This window comes from Oxyura jamaicensis, chromosome 10, assembly GCF_011077185.1.
Source record: "Oxyura jamaicensis isolate SHBP4307 breed ruddy duck chromosome 10, BPBGC_Ojam_1.0, whole genome shotgun sequence".
Taxonomy (NCBI): domain Eukaryota; kingdom Metazoa; phylum Chordata; class Aves; order Anseriformes; family Anatidae; genus Oxyura; species Oxyura jamaicensis.
In genome coordinates, this window is record NC_048902.1 from 18200776 (window position 1) to 18224549 (window position 23774).

At 43.2% G+C, this 23774-nt stretch overlaps 1 protein-coding gene across 2 annotated transcripts in view; it reads right to left on the reverse strand.

The window, feature by feature from the left end:
• The window catches only part of ADAMTS17 (ADAM metallopeptidase with thrombospondin type 1 motif 17), a 173879-nt gene that overhangs the window by 35268 nt on the left and 114837 nt on the right, over nucleotides 1–23774 (reverse strand). Inside the window, exons 15-20 of one of the 2 annotated variants that reach the window (XM_035335701.1) lie at nucleotides 23643–23763; nucleotides 20635–20709; nucleotides 15419–15499; nucleotides 9038–9195; nucleotides 4798–4957; nucleotides 2656–2791 (exon numbers count right to left, since the gene is read on the reverse strand). In XM_035335701.1, coding sequence (XP_035191592.1) covers nucleotides 2656–2791; nucleotides 4798–4957; nucleotides 9038–9195; nucleotides 15419–15499; nucleotides 20635–20709; nucleotides 23643–23763 — 731 coding nt within the window. The remainder of the gene's footprint in view (nucleotides 1–2655; nucleotides 2792–4797; nucleotides 4958–9037; nucleotides 9196–15418; nucleotides 15500–20634; nucleotides 20710–23642; nucleotides 23764–23774) is intronic. The other variant, XM_035335702.1, reaches the window with a different exon arrangement.

Consider the following 23774-nt stretch of genomic DNA (forward strand, 5'->3'; position numbering starts at 1 on the left):
AATCTCAACAGCAATAACCTCCTCCTCCATTTATACAACATGATCTCACTCCATCCCAAAGAGTTTGCAATCCACATTACGCACAGATCGAGAGAGGAAGCAAACGGACAGTGTAGGATTATGAGTGGAAGTCACACAGCGTAGCCACAAGAGCACCACAGAATGAGTGTCCTATGACCAAGTCTTGTGCTCTGGCCATTAGACCTTTCCCTGGAGACAAATTCTCTGTAAGATGATTCCCTTACATTTTGAGTAGAAGTGTAAATCTAGATAATAATCCACCAAACAGAGCAGACCTGCTACAGAAAGGAAAGCATTATTCTTTCTTCTGCTCAGGTAAAGGGCTGGGTCTGAGTGGAAGCAAGAAAAGCCCTTATTGTAACAAGATGCTACAGTAATTTTACTTGAAACCCTAAAACAAATTCAGGGCTTATAAAAAAAGCATTGACATGGTGGAAGAGAATGGTTTCTTTAAGATGTTCTTGGTCAGAGAATATGCTAAGCATGCATTTCTAATATCTGGGTGGGCAAACGCAAGTGGAAATTTAAATTCTACAGAGGCACGGAGAATGTGCTTCTGAAAAATGTTTCCAGTCAAAAGCATGTTAAGTGTGAAAGTGTGGTCTACACGGAGGGAGTGAGGGAGTGTGGTCTGTCAGATCATCAGCAGGGATTTTGTGGCCTTTCTGGGCATTAAGCACATTTGGTGTCTGCTGTCATTGCTCCAACAAAAAATGTACCATGTACCAATGAGAGTGTCACTGCGCTGGTGCTAATTGCTCCTGAGGAGAAGTGGGCTGAACTGTGGCTATAAATTGCCCGATAACTCCATACAGAAGAAGGGAGTACAACATTGGAACAACATGAAGGGCTGAATCTGAATCCACAAAAGAACACAATCTGCACATGGGAACAGACTGGCTCTTTCTCAGGAGATTTTGTGTGATTCAACCTAACCCACTGTCACTGCCCTGGAGAGGCAGCAATACCATGAGGAAAACGTGCAACAGGGAGGAGAGTTCACCAAGGGCTCAGTATCACAGAGATCCCATCGAGAAACAGCACGGCGGGTCTTAATGCTCTACAAGACTTTGATGTGCAAGGCCTCTACATGGCACATTCTGCTTACAGAGACAAAAGCCTCTCACTTCCTCCCAAGCCTTGTAAGCTGCTTTTCTTCATCTCTGCCACCTGAACCCCTCCGTATCACCTTGACTCACTGCAGTCTCTTCCCAAGGTCTTTACAAAAGGTCTAAAAGAAATACTTGATGCTAGGGCAGAAACACAAGCAGATGCTCATTGTTTCTGCCTTTCGCAGAAAATGACACGACAGAATTGCCAGCATTGCTAGATCTGCATTTAGGAAACTTCCTTGTGGAAATGACATCGTTTCCTTGAAGTCACTGAGAGTTTGGCTCTCCTTACAGACCTAGAAGCACACAGGCTGTGTCATTACACCTTTCAGAACCGCAGCATGGCCACAATACTGGACAGCTGTAATAGGCACTGCAGACACAAAACGCTATCTGAAAAAAAACTATCCTTATTGATGGATTACCTGACATTACATTTCCCTGCTTCAGGGCACTTTAATCAGAGCACAAGTACAATTAGAAGGAAATGTGCTGCTTCTCATTTCCCCTACTGTTTCTGCCAGCAGGATGAGCTTTGTAGGACTTTTCCCTGGCTTCTATGACTGTACAAGATGCAGCTATCAAGTTGCTTTGAACTGGCTTTTGTAGATATTCCTGGGCTTTATCCTAAATTGTTTTTCTTACTGCTATCAAAAGTGGACTAAAAATTGCTTCAGACCAAGAGCGAACATTTTTGCTAGCAAACAAACAGAACAAATTAATTTGCTTTTCTGTGTTTTGTCACTTTGGACAGAAACTCCATTTTTATACAATGCAGAACAAAATTAAGTCAACTAAAAGTGCTTGCCAAATGAAAAGCTTTTTATTATTTTTAGAACTTACAACTATTAAAGCTTTAATTACTCCTACTGACGCATAAAACCATTCTTACCGAGGAAAGCATCTAAAATGTGTTTCACTGTCATTTCTTGACTTCAGCAAGATTCAGGTATGTTCCCAAAACTATGCAGGTGTTGGTAGACACTGAACAAACTTCACACAAACAAAAGACACTCCTTGCTTGCAGACTCCCACTCTAAACGACTCTGCTCGTACAGATCAGGCATGCAACACAGCAGACAAGCTATAGAAGCTTAAAGGCTGTGGGTTGTTCAGGAGGTTATTTGTAGCACTGTGTGCTACAAAAATTAATCACAGCCTACTCTGTGATGGTTTAAAAAAAAAAAAAGGTTGGATATGCATTCACTACAATCTTGTCTAGCTTTATACTTCGAGTTGCTCTGTCTCCCAGGAGGCAGCCAAAAGGAAAAGAAAAAACCATCCTCAAACAATGCATGCAGGCAGCTCACATGGAATCTGGACTTACTGGTCACAGATTAAACGGACTCTGAGGTAATGAAAATCTGATCTGCTCAACAAAAGGAAATGAATATTACAGCTGGTTACTGTGGCTAACAATGCGTCCCAATGCTTTTAGACATTTTCACCATGTTCACCAGATGGAGACTTTGGAAATGGGTGATTTGTGAAGGAAAAGGTTTTTATTATTTTAACTCCTTACCGTGACTGGCAGGGGTGTGTGTTACATTTCCTGACCTGGGGCTCAGGGCGATTCACTCGCTGGCAGTCACTGTCATTCACCAGTGTCATGGTCTTGTTAATAATTCGAGTGCAGGACACAATTGTTTTCCGTTCGCCTGTAAGTCAAATAAAAAACTATGCTGAAAAACAGGAAACTAGTCGCTAAGAACAAAAACGTGTCAACTCATTAACTAGGTCTGCCTACCATCTATACAAGATGCAATCTACACAGCCCTACAAACACTGTAAGCAATCTTATTTCCACTTGTCTTACCTTTGTACTGTTCTGGTTTTGTGTTTTTGTTTTCTTCTTCAGAAAAGCTACAAATCTTTCCCCAGTAATTGTAAAATTGACTGCTCCACAAGAGCAACACATTGGGCTTTCTCCTTCTAGCACTTAATGGGAAAACAATCTTGAAAACAATTTGCTTTCATTTCTGGTTCCTCCTTCACGTGTTACACTGCCCTGTAATCACCCAGGACAGATGCTCCAGCTATGTAAACTGGAGACACAACCACCGGCCCCTCGGTGACTGATAATGACAGGACAGCTGCCTCTTGCTGCTCCCAGTACAGGAGGAGTCAGGTTGAAAAGGAGTAACGAGGCTTCAAGAGGGATAAACTGGGTTTGTTTGTATTTCACAAAGTAGTGAAACTAAGTCACCAAAATAAAATATTTCTGATCTTCCTCTCCCTTCAGTTATGCTCCTTAAAAAACCTTGCTAGTAAGAGTCATCTCAGGAGTAGTCAACTTTTCTCAAACCAACTAATTCTTGTGTATCAGCAATTTCCTTGAGACAGAAGTGTGGCCCTCTGGGATCAGCTCTCCTCTGTGTGCCAGAAAGCAAGCAGTGTCATGAAGCAGCATGACAGTAACCAGACGTGACAAAGAAAATGCCATTCCTGCACCATATGACTTTGCCTTGCCACTAATTATTTTGTTTTCTCAGCTCCTCTTCTTGTAACCCCCAGTTCGCAACAGACTGACTGTTCATGATTTACAGCAGATAATTAAAAATAACTCAAATTCTATTAATATGGGATTTGTACAAGTCTATATGGAAGTTATTGATCGATGCAGTTCAGGATCAAACCGCAGAAAGGGAAGAGGCCCTTCCCAGGTTGGATAAGTAGCAAAAGCATCTGACAACCAAAGCATATGAGGTCAATTGCCATTCAAGCTACTGCTGGCGGAAGTCACGTTGCCAGGTACCGATAGAACTCAGATATGTGGCAGGCTCGTAACACAGTTCAGAAAAGCCACAGATTTACTGCTCTTTCAGGTGAGGGCTTAATGGCCCTAACAAATTGTTTTAAAAGGTGAGTAGAAGTGTCCATTTTAAGGTAAGTTTTTTTTACAGAAAAAAATAAATCAATGATTTCAGTATACTGAGGTCAGTGAATCTGCAAAAAAGATGAGCACTCTTTTCCTGTGTTATAAAATATGATAGATAACCAGGTCTACTTGTGAAGAAAAACTGGCCAGAATGCATGGAAATGATCCATGTTCCTCAGGGAAAAGCCTACTTCTTCCAGCACTGAAAATTCAACCAACAGTGGCTGACAAACCGGCCTCTGGCTTCAAAGGCATCAAATCCCCCTGAGGGTTTCAACAAATCTGTTTCAGGGATCATCTGAAAAGTGTGATTTGCAACGTGCTAATGTACTCCCGGAAAGTTCACCCCACGTTAAGAGGGACTGATGCAATCCTCCAGGAGTTGTCACAGCAGCACTGCTCCCATTTCATCCCCGGGGAAGGAAATGTCTTTCAGCAAACATGTCCGAACACCTGTGGAAACTCTACTCCAAGAATGTGACGGAGGTTTGAGATATGAGGCTGCACACAGCGCCTTGAGCCATCCGCGGAGCACTAAGCCAGGTGCAGTTCCAGCCTAGAGTAACAAGCCGACAAAGCAGCGTCCCTGCCAAAATGCTGGGTGAAAATTAACTGTGGGGATGCAGATGATAGCTGGGAGAGCTGGTGAGAACGAGCTCTCGTTTGAGCTCATTACGGCAACAGACATTACCACGGGCAGCTTCCTTCATGTTTTGGAGACGCTGCCTTCTGCAGGCACCTCTAATGGTGCTGGACAAGTCCCACCAAGCTTCCAAAAGGCCTCACCTCCTCCACACTGCACGCTGCACCCTTCCCATCCGCTGTGCGTCCAGATGTACAAAGAATCCTGTTGCTTTTCTGGCTCGCTTCTGTTTTCAGCAGTATAGTTTACAGGAATGGTGTATTCATAATGAATTCCATAATTCTGGTCATGAAATAACAGCACCTGGTTCAGCAGGAAAAGAAAGACTCTTAAGACATACTGTGAACTGGGAAAGCTAACAGAATGCACAGACAGTAATGCTAGAAATGCTGCTTCAGGTCCCTATTTCCAAAATGTAAATACTTCATGAAAGGCAACCAAATCTTTATCTAGGAACCTGAAATTACAGTAGTGTTGGTAATCCAGGGCATCTGTGAGAGCACCAACAGCTCATGATTTGTGAGTATTTGAAACAGTCAAGGAGATGGCTAAACCTGGAATTTGGTACATGACTATTACTGCTGTGTAAGTCTCAAATGTGATCAGCAAGCCAGTATCTAAATAGAAATAGTAACACAACGGGAAGCATCAAATCACCAGTTTTCAAATAACAACTTTTAATGAGCGTCTATAGTCAAAAATAACATCCCTCATCATACCTGTCCTACCTTTGTTTTCCAGGAAGCAGGTTGGTAACAAGTCTCATACACAGACTCAGGCTTTAGGATGGGAAACTCAGCAGGGAATGGGGAAATCTACAGACCACGGTCCTGGGCAGCCTGCTCTATGCTACGCTGCTTGAGAAGGGCAGATGAACAAAATAACCTCCAGATATCTCTTCCAGCCTTCAACCATTCTGACTTTGATTCTGTGAGCTGCAGCGTTTACTGTTGCATTTGCATGGAACTGCAGCGGGCCACAGATTGAAGGTAGAAGAATTCATTAACGCATCTGAAGGCACAACGTGACCCTTCTCAAAGCAAAACCAAGCAACGAAGCAAAAAAATCACATGCCTCCTGGAAAATGTGGCATTCAAAATGCTGAAAGCTGTAGGAGCAGGATTCTGTCGTCTCAGAAGCCTGAGGATGGTAAGGAGGAGCTGCATCATACAGCTGCTGGCAACATACCTATTTTCCTACCCCTGCACATCGCTGGAAGGAGGTGAAACCTGCTTTCGACAGCAAACTGATTACTTCCCATGGAGTGACATGTGACGTCTTTAGTGTTATTACTCTGAAATTTACTGACTACTAAAAAATGCAGAGGAACAGAGAGAAATGCTTAACTTTTCGCCACAGGCAAATGACAGTTCTGGTCCCCTTCTGATTTACATGTTGGGCTTCATTTGGCTCTCATTTCCACTGGCTTAAGACAGAAGTGACCAGAAGACACCCAATACAGTCTCAGGCCCATGGATTATCACTCTAATACAAATATCAAAGAATTACTACTGTAATGCTGATGCAGTGGTGTTGTACTTATTATCCCATAATCTCAGTAGCATTAGACAGGTGAATTCTGCTGGCTCTTGGCACCTACTGGAACAGGAGCAGCACCTTAGCAAAGATATTTTAAGCTGTCAAAACGAAGCAGCTGCCCAATTAAAAAAAAAAAAAGTGAACTTAGAAATGCTATTTTATCTCAACAGTCATCGCTTCCCATTAAGATTGGCAGAAATCACTCCTACTTCACCAATAACTTCACTAAAGCTGTCATATGCTCCTTTAACCAAAAATCCCCCACCATATGTGCTGAAATAAAGGGTCCAGCTTGTAGCCACCGACATCCTGGAGGTCTGTGAACAACTCTGTGGGGCAACACAAACTCAGCACCTGGGAGCTGCTCTGCACGGCGCAGATTCCAGGCAGAAAAACATCTTCCAGAAGACGTTGGAAACAAAGGCATGATTTTGCTTCAGCTACAGAGGGAGCCTTCCTACCAGGACTGAATGCCAAGGTTGAAACTAGTTAGCCATCATTACGAAGATGGATATATATACTTTTCTTCACAATTAGAAATACCAGGCATTCAGCAGCACAGAGCTCAAGCACTGCTCTGGCTTTCTTTAAGTGCACGAGATACAGGCAGCTTGTTCTACAGAATCGATCAATCAGTCTTGTCTAAAGCATCTTTATGCTTTGGGAGTGTCTGGTTGTCCTCTGTTGCCAAAGGGAGGTCTAGCAGAGGCCTAGTTACACAAACATTAATTTCTCCAAGAAATATACTTACAGCAATGCACTTGGAGAAATGCCTCAAGTATTAAAAAAGCAGCCCCTAGAAAGAAATCCTTATTATCTCAATATGGCAGCAAGACTAGTGAATCTAAAGGCCCATATGAAACCAATTTCATGCAATTTCGTAGCCACGTATAATTGGTGTGTGTGTGTATGTGTGTATAATTGGTTTCAAATGCAGGTCACAATGGATTGACTGAAGCTTCTGGCTCTTTGTCAGTCTAGTGTATTCCACCACTGTTTGAACAACAGTTTTCTATTTAGAGGTAACTGGTAACCATCCTGCCATTCTTGTGCTGAAAGAATGAACCCCACTGCCCTTTATCAAGGAAAAGATGAATATCTGACTTCACGCGTGCTTTGTTTATGACTGGCAATGATTTTCAGCCACTTGTTTTTTTAATGGATTGGTAACTTTTACTTTCCTCTTTTTCAATCACTTCAGGAAGATTTCCTTTGCTCTTGTCTGCTGAAAAAGTCTGTACCTGAGTCTGATACTCATGGGGCGATATTTACTGTGTTATTTACTTGTTATTTACCATGTTTCCTATGTTATTTTCTTACTTCTTAGTGAAGGAGAAACAGTATTTCTTTAAAATCAGAGCTCTACTGATGCTGAAGGTTGCAAAATGCTGGTACCAGGTTTTACTGCGATAAGCCTCAACACAGCAATGCTCTGGAAAGTCCCTCGAGCTGGCAAAGGAATCCTGCACAGCATCTTCACAAACAGTACCTGTGCAACTCCCTTTTCTTATACGAGGTTAGGAAGATTTTGCAAGTACAAGGTATTTTGTCAAAGTCCTGGTGTCAGGAGGGAAGACTTGCATTAAGGCCAAACTCCAGGAGATGTTAATTTTTCTTGATGATGAGCGTAGGACTTTTATATAGGGCAGATCTTGAATTACACAGTCAGGAGAGGGCCCATGTCACTGAGACATAAACTGAATCCAGCATTACCCTGGTCTGTATGTGAGCCTGGTACACTCACCCATCTACCTGACAAAGCTAGGACCAAACACCTCATGTTCCTTGTATTTTGACACAAGAAAAGCACTGACAAAGTGGAGTTTGTTTGTTTGTTTTTTTGTGGGTGTGAAAAGTTCAAGCAACTTCTGAGCTTTTTGGACTGAGCTGTCAGATGTTTTACAATGAATACCAATGAGACAAAAAAAGTAAGATGAAGAAAGGGAGAGATTTCTGATGTTTAGCAGTGCTTGAAGTTAGTCCTCATCGAACAAACACGACAAAAAGTCACAAGGAAGAGAAACTGCACGCAGAAAAATGTAATTGAATAAAAAAGTGGTAGTAAACAATGCAAATGTTAAAATACTCTATGCTTGTATGCAAACCTCTCTATAGAAACCTTGAAGCTTTACACAGACTTTTAACGAGTAACACATGTGAGACAGCCATTAACAGAGTTATCTTATAGGTAGAAGCATTCAGGTTACCACTGCTATTAAGGGACTGGCCCATGAATCACCCCATCACCCAAATTAACAGAAGGACTATGATGAACATCAGCAAAACCTTCAAGAACAGCTTAAAACACATAAAACTGTTTTTAAAAAAGAAAACAAGGAACATTTCTGTATGCAATGAAGACACTTCAGAGAGTCGAATTCACATTGTCATCTCTACATGTAAAACGTTCATTTTTTCTATTAGAGCAGCACCGTGTTTAAATACAGAATATGTTTTGGCATAAGCTAAGAAGGAATCCTGGCAAAATTTCTATTAACGTATGTGAGCAGGTATGTTCATAAAGGAAAGAAGGCTCCTGGAAACCTATGGACTCTACAACCAACCTGTCACATGATCTGTGGCACATCACAGGAGTGTCCTGTACTAGAAATGAGCTGACTGGGACACTGCATGTTCCCCAAGAATATAGCCCCACTCATTTTTTAAGTAGTGAGGTGGGTACCTCCAGCCCTTCCAATGCTGCAAAAGAATTCAAGGAGAAGCAATACAGCATCCCTGTAAGAAACGCTAGTGAGGAAGCAATCAAAATTTAACTTTCATCTAGAATATAAAACCCTTTAGGTTGCATCACTTAAGAAACACAAACAAAGGATATAAAGTTACCATCAAGTGCAGTGGTATTTTAGTTGGTCCTTTGGCAGAGATTTTCTCCCACAGACCCCTTCGCACGTACCGGACAGTAGTGCCTGCGATCTGAAACTCACCAGGAAGCTCAATTTTCCAGTCGCTGTTAATGGATCTCTTACTGGAATCTTTTAAAGCTGGAAAGAATCAAATATCATGGAGTGAAATGAAAGCAAATATGTGATTACAAATAGACTACTGACTACACTGAAGACTGAGCTTCTTTCTCAGCCCACTTGAGGTGCAAGATGCAGCAGCAGCCTTGTAACAGACTCAAGTTTAAAAGATAAATTAAGTATAATTTTAGCTGACTTATCATAAGGTTACTAACTTGTGTAAATTCTGTATTTCAGTTGCTGAAGGCATTTCTAATTACATTAACATTACCGTTAAGTAAAAATAATATCATATAAACTGGCATTGCTAAGGTTTTACTACCTAAAATTATTAGGTTCCACTTTTCAAAGAAGCAAAGTTCTCCGGCTTCAAAACTTTGAACGTTCTCTGTGTCATTCCTCTGCCAGAGAATTTAAAGGGAGGGGGAGAAAAAGCGTGCAGCAGCAGTTTACAAATGGAAAGGAAGGAAAGGTAACTACCCACTGTCCTTGGACAAAAAGTACTACTAATTCAGGACTAAATGGTAGAACTCCTCCAGAGTTTGATCTATTTCAGGAGCATGCCTGTAAAACACGTGTATTTATGGCACGTTGCTGAATTCAGTTACATACATACAGTTCTTTGCGAAGGAAAGCTTGTGCAAGTAAAATGCTTTTCTTTGATTTTCAGTGAAGAAAGATGTAATCTCTGTTTAAGGTAAGACTAAAATACTTCAGCACTGTGCTGACAAGCAAGAACCACAAAGCAGTGACTGACTAGGCAAAGTGCAAACCTGATTAGCCCATTTTGCTTATCCAAGCTAAGCGGAGTACGGATTGTGAACAGAAAACATAATGAGAAACCAGTCAGAGCCAGAATTCTTGCTGGAATAGCCCAATTATTAGTAGTCAAAGGTTTACAGAGTAAACTTCCACAGATGTTTGTAAAAGGAACATGCCTGGTATATCAAAAATTACCACTGAAATCCCTTTAAGGATTATTCTCAAATCCAACTAATTAGATGTTGATCTTAGAAAAGTGGATGGTACCATAAACGTGGACACATACACCAAATTGGTACACACGATATAAGGATCTAATACCACAAAGTAGCTGCTAGAGGACAACCTGAAGCTAATTCTGGTAAAACAGTTACATACTGACACTGTTACACTCTTCAAGCCATTAAAACCAGTACCTGGGGCGAAATAGGATGAGAGCACCAGTGGCTGTAAACAGAAGCCTGGTTTGCAAGGCAAGATCTGTCTGTTTTTATGTCAAGTGTCTATCTGACTGAAGTCTGGCAGCAGTTGAGTTTGAAGATTCCCACTCAGGCAGTACGTAACGAAACCTATTCAAATACTCAAGCATTAGCAAAAAAATCATTGATCATTTCTCTGTAAACTCTCCTTCCAAACGTAGCAGGACAACTCTGATTTATTTTTTTTGCTGTTACTTTCCAAGCAGAATGAATTTCTGAAATTGTATTTTCTAAACTTGCCTTAAAGAAAAAAAAAAATCAATGAAATCTGTTGATAGACCTATTTTTAAGTGCAAAATGTAACTTCTGCTGAGTTTGTGTGCGCTTCATATTGCAAACACTGAACAGTTGTAAAGGCAAGTCAAGTTACCAGGCAGACTGGTCAGTGAACTTGGCAGATCAGTGCAATAACCCCTTCTGCTCAAGCCTGGAAGGCAGAATATTGCAACCTGCAACAACTGCCTAAAAGCGTAATTTACTGCGCCCCTTAGGTTGCTCTCAATTACTCCAGAGACTTTTTTTTTTACAGTTAAATAGCTGGAGAGTCATTACAAAGCTCCAGCATCAGAAATAAACGGAGCTGATGGTCAGGATATTGCCTGATGCCTTCTTTGCTGTCAAAACAAAATGCAGAAACAAGTGAGATACTGTCTGTGCCTGGGTCTGATGGAAAGCAGGACATGAATAAAAAATATCAGCAGGCAACGCAGAGCCTGACACAGGCACTTTGCTTTCAGAGTTCACGAGCTGGAGCCACATGCGTCATGTCAGCTGCTCTAAGACCACATCTGTCCCGTCTGATGTGCATCCTCTGTGCATCAGTAAGGGCAAAAAGAAAGCCATACTACAGAGCCAATCCCTGTACGATGAATATCAACAGGGAAAGATACTTGGAGAACTGCGTCCTTTCTTCCAGAAGAACTTACTGCACCAGCAGCACGGATATTCTTCAAATACTGAAAAGCACCTCTAAGGGCATCTGATTTCAGTGACTTGGTGCAAGTTCATTTCAGGATTTCTGTGTTTCCTACAGTACAATGGAAACAACGTTATCCAGACGTCTGTGTGATGCATTGAGGGAAGAGAAAATTGGCAGACCCTGTTTTAAGAGAGTGAAAGTCCCAGGCCCCGCTGTGGAGATCCACGTACTATGATCGAGTTTGCCGTGACATCAGACAGAAGAGTCTGTGTTTTGCAGTTACTGGGCTCCCTTAGTTCAAGGTTAACTGTGTCTCTTGGCTAAGCCTTTAACACGATGTTTTCTCAACCTCCAGCATTTCAAGCCTATTTTATTCTCTTCCAGTAAGAAATATAACCCTGGCTTGCACTTTATTGAGAGTGTTGCAAGAAGGTAAGAGGAGATGATTTAAAGCCTTTTCAAGTCAATAGGAAAAGCTCCCATTGTCATCCCTTTGGATCAAGTCCCCTAAGCCAGCAAATCCTTCCAGCTGTATGTAGGCTACATGTAATTCCCTAAAATGCTTAGGAGACCAGGAACTGGACTTCTTGTCAACTGCACAAAACACCTGACTTTTCAGTTCGGTCTGATTTCCTACGGGGAGGGTTTGTTGCAATACTGGACTGTTCTACGTAGACCTTTTTCTTTTGGCTGGCCTTGTCTAGCGCCATTTAAACAGCTACTACGGTGAAGGCCCCCTCAAGACCTGAAGGGTCAGCTCACCCCTTCCTCAGATGACATTTAAGAGGATGGCAATCCCTGGTAGTTTTCCCTTTAGGGGATTTGCTGAACAAACTTTTATTTGGCTCAGCAGGACAACTTGGCTCCGCAGATCCCAAAGAGGTTACTAAAGGTGACAGGAGACTCCTGAGGTGATTTCAGAGCAGGGCACCATCTTACCTTCTTTCTGCCACTCCATGTGCAGGGAACAAACGTGTTCCGAGGCACCTCAACACCGTCATCTATGCTGTTAAAATTATCCCTGTTACACTTTACGGCCAGGTCAACCTCCCAGACAACTCCTAGCACTGGTCAGGCCTTTGCGGGGTCCCTTCCCAACAAGCAGCACCCAGGCAGCCCCCTGCTCTGTGGGCTGACAACTGGCCTCAGCGCCCAGGTATGTTCTGGGGCTCATTTCATTTGAAGACTGAGCGTCATCCATCGTGCCTAACCTCTGGAGAAGTCTGAACCAGGTGGAGGTCTCAATACACTGTGTCTGTGTGGTCATTTCTGAGAAGATCCGCATCCTGGGGCGTTACTGGGGAAAGGTGGAACATCCTTCTGTCCTGGTGCACACAATGGTCCTGGCAGCTCCCTGTATCCCACCAGAGGCTCCACAGTAGATGTGAAAGGAAACTGCAGGCATTGTTTCCCCTTAACGAGGGGAATATTTTTTTTTTTTTTTTTTTTTTTTCTAGGATAAATTCCTCTGGGAAGATAGACTAGGGGTATGGCAATGTGCTGCTATTTGCATGCTACAGCAACACAACTCTCTCTGCAGCTTACTTTTTTTCCTGCTTTGTTCCCCAGTCTACAAAGTACCTCCTGCAAACTTCAGACAATTCCGAAGCAGGACTGTTTTCCTCTGCCAAAGCCTAGTGGCTTCCAGGCTGCTCAAACCAGCCTCACACTAGGCTTGAGGAGCCACGAACATGACTAATCAAAGCTGGGGAAGAGATAAAACTATCTCCACAGCAGCACGGCTGACTAGCAAAAATATCACGGGCATGCTCACAACAGCATTTGAGAGCTTGAATGACTAAAACTATGCTTTGGATCCAGCTCATCATCAAAGGAAGATAGCTTGCTGGTAATAAACAAAATGTTTAATCTTTGTGGATCTCTCTTCTGGGAAAGGTTTGATTTTGATTGCTGCAGGCACTGTTCCCTAAGTAACTGAGCAGGAGAGTCTGGAAACAGCCCCAAAGGGGCTCACTGAGGATTGCAGGAGTTCCACTGGAGATTCAGCAGAGTATCTGAGCCAAAGCGCTTTCACCACAGCTTGTCTTCCCTCTGTGCAAGTTCTCCAAGCTGGCTGCAGTGCTCCTGGGACCCTATGCCTCAGACAGGGCAGCAAAGCACAGCTCTTTCCTTTCTCCCCACTGTGAGCGCATTTAGGCAGTAGCAAGCATCCACACTCTTATATCTCTGAGCTGATTCCTGGCTCGAAGCTGTACAGTAGAAGAACATTAAAGAAAAGGAACCCTAGCAACAACCCATCACTCATACATAACAACAACCCTTTTCTTCTTGGCTCGAAGACAGGAACTGACCAATCTGTTTCTAAACCTGGCACCTTGTCAGATCTTTATTTCCACCTTGGGTCCCTCCAGCTTGCTTCCCAGCCTGTGGACACAAACTGCCGTGGCATTTCCTGTACAAGGTGGTTTTTAAGCATCGCAGCCAGCCAAGCCAGCCAGCGTGGGTTGCCTGTAGGTGGAGGGAAATTCTTCAGGCACTGCTCCCAGCACATGGAATAACGATTCCAAATTATGCTGGGCTCAAATCCAAAACACTGTACCTGGTTCTGAGTGGAAATAGGACCTGATTGCGCTCAGCTTTGATGGTGTAATTGAAAAAGAAAATCCTTCCACACTTGGATCTGGATTTATGCATTATGAAGCCTAACGGAGTGACCAGAATTCAGTTTCCTTGGTCATCTTTTTTGTCCTGTTGGAACACTCCTGCTGCTACTCTGTAACTGAGGTTAGCAAGACACTGGACATCTTTTCCTTGTGCCCAGTGTTGCTGGAAAGAACTTTTGGGTCTAGAATCTGTAAAATTTTTATCTGTCTTTATGGGACACATACAAGGGCCAACTCCTCAAATGTACATAAGTTGCAGTCTTCACCACCTAATGGAGAAATACCTGCTTAAGTCAAGGTTAAGTGGTCACAACAAAGGGCTAGCTCCACACAGGAATCTCACTGCTGCAGCTATCTGCCAAAGCCCAAACCCCTGACAAATAACCTGTGTAAATCCCACCAAGACAAACAGAAAGGTTGGCTCCCAGCAGATAGAGTATTTGCAAAGCCCAAGGAAACACTGGCTCTCATTGTTCCACCAGTGCTTTGCTATGTCAAACATCTTATGTGTAGGCGTAATCCTCTCCCAGCAAGCTGGCCGCAGCACTAGCAGGAATAGTACCAGTAGGGATACATGCTGCTTACCAAGAAGTGGTACAAATGCCAATGTTTTTGCCAAGGATCCCAGGCCGAGCTTTGCTACTACCTCCCTGCATAGCCATGAACAAGGCTTGACACCTCAGCTTCGCCTTCTGCACAACGGGAGGGCAGCAAGCGTTGTGATCCTCTCAGAGTTCCTGCCACAGGCCTGATCCCTGGCAGCAATCCCATCCTTCAGAGTGCTTTTCTACCCTAAAAACGTGCAGTGTCTCCACTCTGAGAAGCTCACTTTGAGAGAACCAGAACATACAGAAGTGAAAACAGTACCTAATACTTTCCAGGCTAAGCATCAGCTGGAACCTGTATCTGTTCCGACCACTGCTATGAGAACATCAGGCTGTGGAACGGCTGAAACACTGGTTGATAGATCCTGCACCTCAGAATGCAGGATCAGATCTTGAGTAGAGCACCAAGTGAAAACCTGCTGCTGAAGCAATGGGACAGACAGCCTCATGGTCAGGTCCTTAAGGGACCTTTGTTCCATTCTGAGCTCAAAGCCTTCCCATTGGTATCTCTGCCAATCCTTCCTTTAAATGCACGGTTCTTTCCCGCTCCCTCCTGAAGTGCAGGCAGCTATGTTCAACCCAGCACCAAATGCTGTTCAGAAATCCTTCTGTCTATATAAATGTGTTCTTTGGTCCTTTGCAGTTGCACAAGGGCTTTGTAATCGTCATTTACTATCACATCAAGTATCATGAAACCAAGCCACAGAAGTAGAGAGACTGAAACAATAACGAAATCAACAGCCACTTTGTGAAAACAACAAACCCCTCACCTTAAATGTCATTTAGAGAAGCATCATTTTAACAGAGAACAGAGCTGAGTTTTGAATCAAAATATTTTTTGTTTTGTCTTTTTACCCAGAAAACTGTGAGCAGGTTTGTCCTCAACCACTCTGATCCGTCGGGCACCTGCAGGGATCACAGCTGCTTCGATGTAACCTATGGCAACAAAAGGGCAGATGGATGAGAACAACCCACGGACAGCCAGAGGCATCAATCATTCAGTATCTCACCATGAAAAAATCAACTCCTGCCCAGATATCTGCAATTTGAAGTCAAGTTTCTGATAGATACTCCTGTCATCTCCTCTTAAAAAACTCCCTGCTCCTGGCTGCAATCACTGTCTGAAAGGACTCACCTCCACAGAACATTTGGATGCTGCCTAAACGGAACAGGAGGAATTAGTGGGACATGTGGGAAAAATAACTTTGTTTTCACTTGCACATTAGCTTTATATAAATGTTCTGGAGGATATAATGGTTAACAGCCTCTTTGCATTGGGCTGCTAAACTGAATTGCACAGCTCAGATTTAATGTAACAACAGAGCTGAAACTTTGTCAGACACTGACCATCTCCAAATGCTGCCAGCAGAAACAAGACGTGCCAAATGAGACCATCCGAGCCTGACAAGGTAGGCAAGTTTTTACAGCACCCCAGCATATTTTTATGGAATTCTCTAGGCCTTTATTTTTCTCAAACTCTCTTGGCCTCTTCATGCTTCCTTCAACAACCAGCAATATGATGTAATTATACTACTATTCACTAACAGAGTAACAGTAAGAATAATAAGGAGCTACAAGGAAACACAGCTTATTCTCCCCCACCACAGAGACATGTGGAGTTACGTACTTGTTCCATGGGGTGAAAAAGCTGAGGAACATTAGGGCCCGTTTCAAAGGCCTGGGAGTCAGGGAAAGTTTTTCCACTGGCTTCATTGGACTCTGAATCAGCCCCCTGTAAATGACACTAATCTCATCACTACCATGATTTGATTCTTTCTAATTGGCCACCCAGTTTACTTTGCAGTGTGTTACTTGGCACATCTTTCGGATTATTGCTCTCCTTTTTCTTTTACATGTTAAGTAGCTTATTCTGTATGTTCCCTCATTCCCCTTCTCTCCCCTCCTTTTTTTTTGTCTTCATAAAGGGCTGTGTGAAGCTCTTCTGTGTCAGCTCTGCCTTTATGGAAACCAAGGACAGTCTACAGCCATAGGCTGGAGAACTGCTAGAGCAAGGAGCAGTGGCTCCTCTAGCATTCAGCAGGGTTTGGGGAACTATTTTAGGGACAAGCACATCTGAACGGCCATGCTTCTGCTAATGCATCTCAGGACGAAGTGTCTCTCTTGCCACCATGACATGGAGTGAGTCGGATGGGGATTTTGGGTCTCAGACCGTGGGTTTGTTTCAGGTTGTTCAAACAAGCAGTGTCCAGACTCTTTGGTGTTGTATCAATGAGGCCTGATTGCTTGGGTTTTATGAGGGTCACTGGGTGGACAGCTGATGTGGGCTAGACCCGCTCCCTCTTTCCCCGATCACAACATCTGAATCACACTTACTGTTTGACCCTTCAGTTCAGTTCAGTTCTTTTTGCACGTTTTCTTCCTTACTTCTCTCTTACTCAGTGTACCTCTGAAATAGTCACTTGGCCTTGCAGGAAAAATAGAAAGAGGGACAGCAGAGCTGCAAACCACGTCTGGGTACAGAGGTCTGAGCAGTTGCTCCCCTACCTGCTATTACAGGGTCGGTTTCAATGGGAACAATCACTTCCAGGATCAGCTCTTAAATGCAAAAATCTGTTATCAAATCAAATCAAACAGGTGTTGGATTTCACTCTAGACCTTGCCAGGAGTTGTTTTTTTTCATCAGCTGAGATACCAAATGACAGTAAATACAGAGTGTTCCAGAAATGAGACAACCTCACTGCACCCCATGCATCTGCATACAACCCCGACCAACAGCTGCCACCAGACGTGAGCACACAGCACAAGTGTGATTAACACCAGCCCGTCCCGGGGAAATCGGCCCTGTGACACACCTCACCACCCCTGTTAGGAAGCTGGTTTGGAACATGCCCAAGTTTCAGGTAATTTAACATACCTATTAGGGTACTATTACTTATTTTTTCAATCATTTGCCAGATATGAATGCCCAGAACTGAATCACACAAGGACTGAACGCAGAGTTGGGCTGAATTTAGTGGCAAGCCAGTCACTGGCTTCACCGCGCTTTGGATCTGTCCCCTGACCGAGCAACAGCCGGGAGCGTCACAGTGCTTTGGAGGTGGGTGAGCTGGGGAGCCACGCTTGAGGTCCAGCTAGTGCCATAAATACGCTCTCATTTCATCACCGTGTCATGAGAGCAACACCACGTGGAAAAGCTGACTTTTCTGTTAACTTTTTACAATGGTAAGTAGTGGAGTAGAAGCTATTAATATGGTATTTGTTGTGGAGACTGGTTTGGTCTTATACCAGATTTTTCTCCTCATGTAATTTCTAATCCTGATTGATTGCTTTGGGGGGTTGTATTCACAGCTCCTGAGTAAGAAGAAACACACCGCGCTAACTCACCGAGATCATACAGCACAAACCTGACTGCTGGCCTTTACTGCCTCTTTAGAGCTGTGAATCACTCAGCAGTTGTACGAACCTGACCCGTTCTTTCAGAGACAAAGCAGAATTCCTGGGCATGTACCAAAAGCAGCATCCTTACAGCCTCGGTCATTATCTCTAGAAATATTTTGTGAGTTAGTGGTCAAATCCTACTGCAAACATACAGTACACCATCCATGCAAATTTGCCACGGGTACAAACTCGGATAGCTACCACCGCTCCAATCTGGTCCTTAGCGCTAATGCGATGCTGCTGGTCCCCAAATAATCCTGATCTTTGAGATAACTGCACCAGAAAACATCTTCACTGTTTTCGAGGCACGTTTTATTAAGCGAACTGTCACTGCAGATTGCCAGAAAGATTATCAAGTGTTAGCTAGTAAGACCAAAAATAGTCTCAAGAGTTGGCCCGGAGTCAAGGAGTCTCAAAGATCTGTTAGGTCTTGGGATAATTGTCTGCAATGCAGGGGTCTGCAAGGTTGGGCTTCAGGTTCTGCTTTAAATGAGGAACCGGTTAAAGACTGATGAAATTTGGCAACTGTCAGGCAGTATTTCAAGTAATTTCACCCATAAATCAGCCTGTTAAGATGAAGCTTGAAAGTACAACAGGAGAACTTCATTATTTGATAATTTATAGTGCTGCATGCAGTATGCTCCACCTTGGGAACAGTTACTTTGGCATGCACCAATCTTTCTGGACAATCTGCATTACATCAGTGTCTCAGGAATGTAAGACCATGATTGAAGCAAATCCTAGATACAAATTATATGGTGTAACTCGTATTAGGAGACACACCAGAACAAAGATGTGGCTTTGTCATCAAGGAGATTAATATGTGAACAGTGGCTACTGTATCTTCATTTAAATGCTGGGGAGATTTGCAAGAGGAAAGCATTTCACACAGGGAAATCCATTGTTAGCCATTGTTATTCTCAGAATAAAGAGGAAGTTTAGTATGAACTTCAGAATGTCACTGATGTGCTGCAAAACCGCTTTCCCAGCTCACATCTCAGTAAAAGACAGACGCCAAGGTAGAGGAGAAATTATCCCATGGCTGAAAGCACCGATCTCTAGGCACTGTGCCTTCATGTCCCATCCCTGTACACACATGACAATAAATGTGAGACGTCAGCAGTGCTCACCCCATTATCAGACTTCCCCTGAGTGCTCAGAACAAAGATCTCAGGGTGGAAGCCAAGCAAACCAGGCTGCCCTGCCTGCCTTGACATATCAGTTCCCATGGCCCTTCCCACCCTGCACCTTTTACGGAGTGCTGGTTTTTGCAGTGGAGTGCAAAAACATCCAGCGGTAAGTACATAACCATCTTCTGAGCAGCTGCGCTGATTCTCTCTTGCTATTATCTTGAGAGTAATTCCTTCATCAGCACCTGTCTGCTTCCAGCCATGGGATAGCTCATTTGGAAGAAAATCCTATCACTGGAGAGCCATGGATAGATTTCAAAGCCTCCTACTATTACTGCAAAGTTGGTTGCGAGAATCTCTCTTACATTTCTGCTTAAACCCTTGTAAGACACCCCAGGAGCTATCCCCGGGGCACTATTTTGTCATCATTTAGACGTACGCCCTATTGACAAGAAATGAGTTTCTTGCATTGTATAAATGTCTGTGCCTAGCCAGCACTACAGCACCGCTGTCCAAATTTTCTTTATTTGTTTTAAATACGTGCTGGAAAAATAAAGTACGAAATAAAAGGCCTGTTTTTTCATCATCTTAAAAATAAAAATTGCCAGCAAAGGTACACTAGTCATCTCCCAAAACAACAGCCAGAACTGGCATGTATCACCATAGTATGCTCTGCAATTAAAAAAATCCCAGTAACTAGGGTTCTTTTGGATCACAAGCAAAGAGCTGCAATGAAAATTTTGTTATGGCTGAGAAAAATCAACAGAGACAGAGGCAAGGGAAATGCCTCGTTCTCGATGCAGATCTGAGCATTACAGGCCCAGACGTGGAGTCTGGACAGATACCCTAGTCAGTGATACAGATCAGCCCAACAGAGGAGTCGAAGAACTGTCCTCTAGTTCTAGGTCCCTTGTACAGTGGCAGGGAGGCTGAGATGGACTTTAGAACAAGCCCATGTTTATTTTTATTTTTTAAATTGTTTCATAGAATTAGGTACAGGGCATGGTGCCAGTCAGAAGTAAAATCTCTGTCTAAACAGCGCATTCAGCTGGTTTACTGAAGACAGCCAGCTGCACAGAAGTGTATGTGACATTTAGCATCACAGCTAAAGGTTTTTGACCTTCTCCCCAAGACAGAAACGGATTCCGTTTACACTTGGATCCCTGTGGACCACAGGTTGCAAGATTGGAACTGCCAGACCTCCTCTGGGGCACTTTGAATGTGCCAGCCACAGTATGTCCTACCAGGATAGCAAAACCTTATAAAATCTGTGACAATAAGGGTGAAAAAAAAAAGAGAAATAGGCCCAGTATTTTTTATTTGGTTAACGAAAATTTGTCTCCCTTTCACATCTTCTAAAAGGAAACGATCTGTACTTGGTATCTTTGAAAAAACAAACTAACTAGTAAAAGGTCTTGAAGTTTATCCATGGCTTGTGATACCCATTTCCCCATCTCATCCAACCCAAAGAAGACAAAGAACCAACACCAAAGGACGTCACCAGCACCCACTAACACTGCAAACAGCATTCAAGTATCTTACACGAGAAACACTTGGGAACAGCCTTTGCCTTTGCCATCACACATGTGGAAACCTTCTTACAATGACTATTGGTGACTAAGAAACAGAAAGGAGTTGGTATGGGTTTAGTTCCATAAAGAGGGCTCCACAACATCATTTGCAGTCACAGGACACAGGGAACAACCCCACAGGTGGTGGAGTCCCACCTGTAGAGCAGCTGAAGATCTCACCCAAAGAAGCAGCTGCAATTCCCAAAGCAGACAGCGCACCAAAACAATCAACAGCTCGATATTTGAAGACTATTCTCTACTGAAAGAACACGCTGACGTACCTAATGCAGGATGCTGGCTTTGACTTGGATTGCAGCAAGTTTGTGAGCATTTGCAACTGACCTGTGCAATCAATCACTTGCATATCCAAAGCCAGAATTTGTATTTCACATTCTCATTTCACCAGAGTTTTGTCAGATTTTTGTACGTGTTTGCTTAAGCACTTATTTAAAGGAAAAAAGGACATTTTTTTTTTCTCGAGCAACCAAATGTTCACTTGTGATGCCTCAGATTCAACAGCGGAGCTTTGCCTTACTGCACGAGATTCGGTAAGTTAACCCAAGGACCTGACTGCAAAACACCAGTATATGAATCAAATTGATATAAATTGATGCATAAAATCTTTGCAGAATTGGAGCCAGAAATCCTGAGTGAAAAGAACAAGTCTATATTCAGTATGGAACACAGAAGAAACCCAAAAGCAGGAAAACAGGAACAGTGAATAATTAAAAGTGGAAATATTATTTGATTTTTAGTAGGCTAGGATGTTCGTTAAAAGAGCACAATTAAAAAATAAATAAATAAAAAGCAAAGATGATTTTCAACCTAGAAGACTACTTGTCATATCATGGATGATCGTTTTTAAAATCGTTACTCCCAAAATACAATTCCCTCTAAAAGGTAATAAATCAAAGCTTCTAACAAATCTCTAGGAGATTACCATTTAAAAAATCATTTCCTGTGAGTTCCATGAGATGGAGAAAGGTGGAAGCCCTTAAAATGGCCACGTAGCATTGAGAACACAACCCTGCGACCAGTTCGCACTTCTAAGATGATCAGCAGAGAAGAAGAATCAGTAAATGCTTGAAGAGTCTAATGGAAACCACGATTCTGTCAGCCATTTCTTCCCACTAGGCAACACGGCGCTGGGGGTGAATCCCCCCTGCAGCGTCCTGGCAGCTGCACAACCCATTAAGGTCGGGTTTGTTCTGTTCCTACAGCCTTGTAAAGTTACCACCCTCAAGCAGTTTGTCTAGCTGGGAATTAGTGCAACTTCCTGGCAGGGAGCCAGGCATTTCTTATTATCTACCCGAGATGTTTTGTAGTCTAATTGGAAAAGATAAAAGATAGTTCTCTTCAGGAGCCATCAGGAAGTTCGGCAACAGCTGTAAAATCTGCTGCAGAAAGAGAGGATATATTTTTTTTTCAACTGAAAGGAGGAGCTTTTTGCACCATTTCTATCAAGTGCAAACGCCTTGACACAAATAGGTGGAAAATAACCGGGACAAAAGAGTCAAAGGCAATAAAGCGGGAAATTATTCAGCAGGTTGGCCCAGCAATGCCACAGCACAAATGTGCTCCAGAAAGTCGTGGTGGAGGTGGGAAATCCCACCTGCACCTCACAGGAGGTGACAGGTCACAGCTGGCCCCGCAGATAAGAAGGAGGAGGATGCAGAGGAAGAGGCCAATGAAGAAAATCACTTTAGTGCTGAGGCCTTGATTCAAGGAAGCCACAAAGCACTTGTGCTGCTTCAGTAACTAAACACAACTGGAGCGTGTGCTTAAATGAAATCTCTGGGTGCTTTACTGAACTCAGTCCTGGAGTAGCACGTTTTCAATGTATTTAGCGCACACAGAAATGGCAGCTCTCTATTCTCTGAATGTGAAATCACTTTCTCTGGACAATTCCTTCTTCCTGGAGCAGCTTGCAAGTCCTGAATCTGGCCTTCCCTCCCTTTGCCGGGTTAGGATGAATGGTAACAAGGTTTCTCAGAAGCATGGAACAGAAACTCTGGAACAAAGACTAATTCAAACACCAAGCTGTACATACATTAAAGTTTAACAAGAGAGGGGAAAGTCTTAAGTCTGACCAGAAGCTCTTTTATGCTATACTGGATGCTATTGCTGGCAGGGATTCAGTAATAATATTCAGAGGGGAGGGCTCTTTTATTTAGCCGAGATATACTGATTAGAGCATGAATCATCTGGGACATACAATGTGCATCATTCAGAGCTCCCAAAGAGCTCAAGGATGGTGCTGAAATCAGACTTCCCTCCCCCTGGAGAAGATCCTACGATTTTATCTGTTATTTAACATCAACAGCACCGGCAGCATTCAAAATGAGAAACACAACTTCACTCTGAATTTCAGCGGGAGGAAACGGCTGCTATCTGGGCAACTGAATAAGAAGCAGGCAGAATATCACAGCTGATTTTTGTTTTGTGTTCCTAGATCGACTCTGTTGTTTTAAATAAGAAGCAATTTTGGATACTGCACGGCTCCATCAGGTCCGATCCTGAGAAGTTCTCAGCACACCCAACTCACCATCTAACAAGAGGCTCAGTATCTCAGAATGCTGAGTATCCATCTTTGGAGAGTTAGTTACTCAAAGGCAAGACCAGGGAGGAGTCAGTATTTTCATTCTTGCATATCTTTTCACTGATTCCTAATCACACACTTCCAGAGAACCTTTCCTGGCAGCACAACTGGCTGGAAAAGGAGAAAATCAGTGGAGCCAGTGGTGTTAGACCCCTACTCATTGTCTGCAAAAGTAGGATGTCATGAACAGTCGGAAGGTTTTATGGTGATATACATCAAAAATCATGCAATTTTAGAGAAGGGCTGCCCTCTAACGTGTTCATCAGCACAGGTGAGTCAAATGCTATCCAAGAAGAAGAGCTATTACTGCCTCTCTTTAACTTTCCTCCAGCAATTAAGAGAACCTCCACTCTGCTGAAATGCTGCTGAGGGTTACTCACCCATCCCCTTCGTGTGGTTGAAGTCGCCTTTCACCACTTTACAGGTTTTGCCATCACCACTGCAGATTCCACAGCGATCCTCTTTGGCAGCTGAACCAATGATTCCATCGCAGCCAATTTTCTAATGACAAC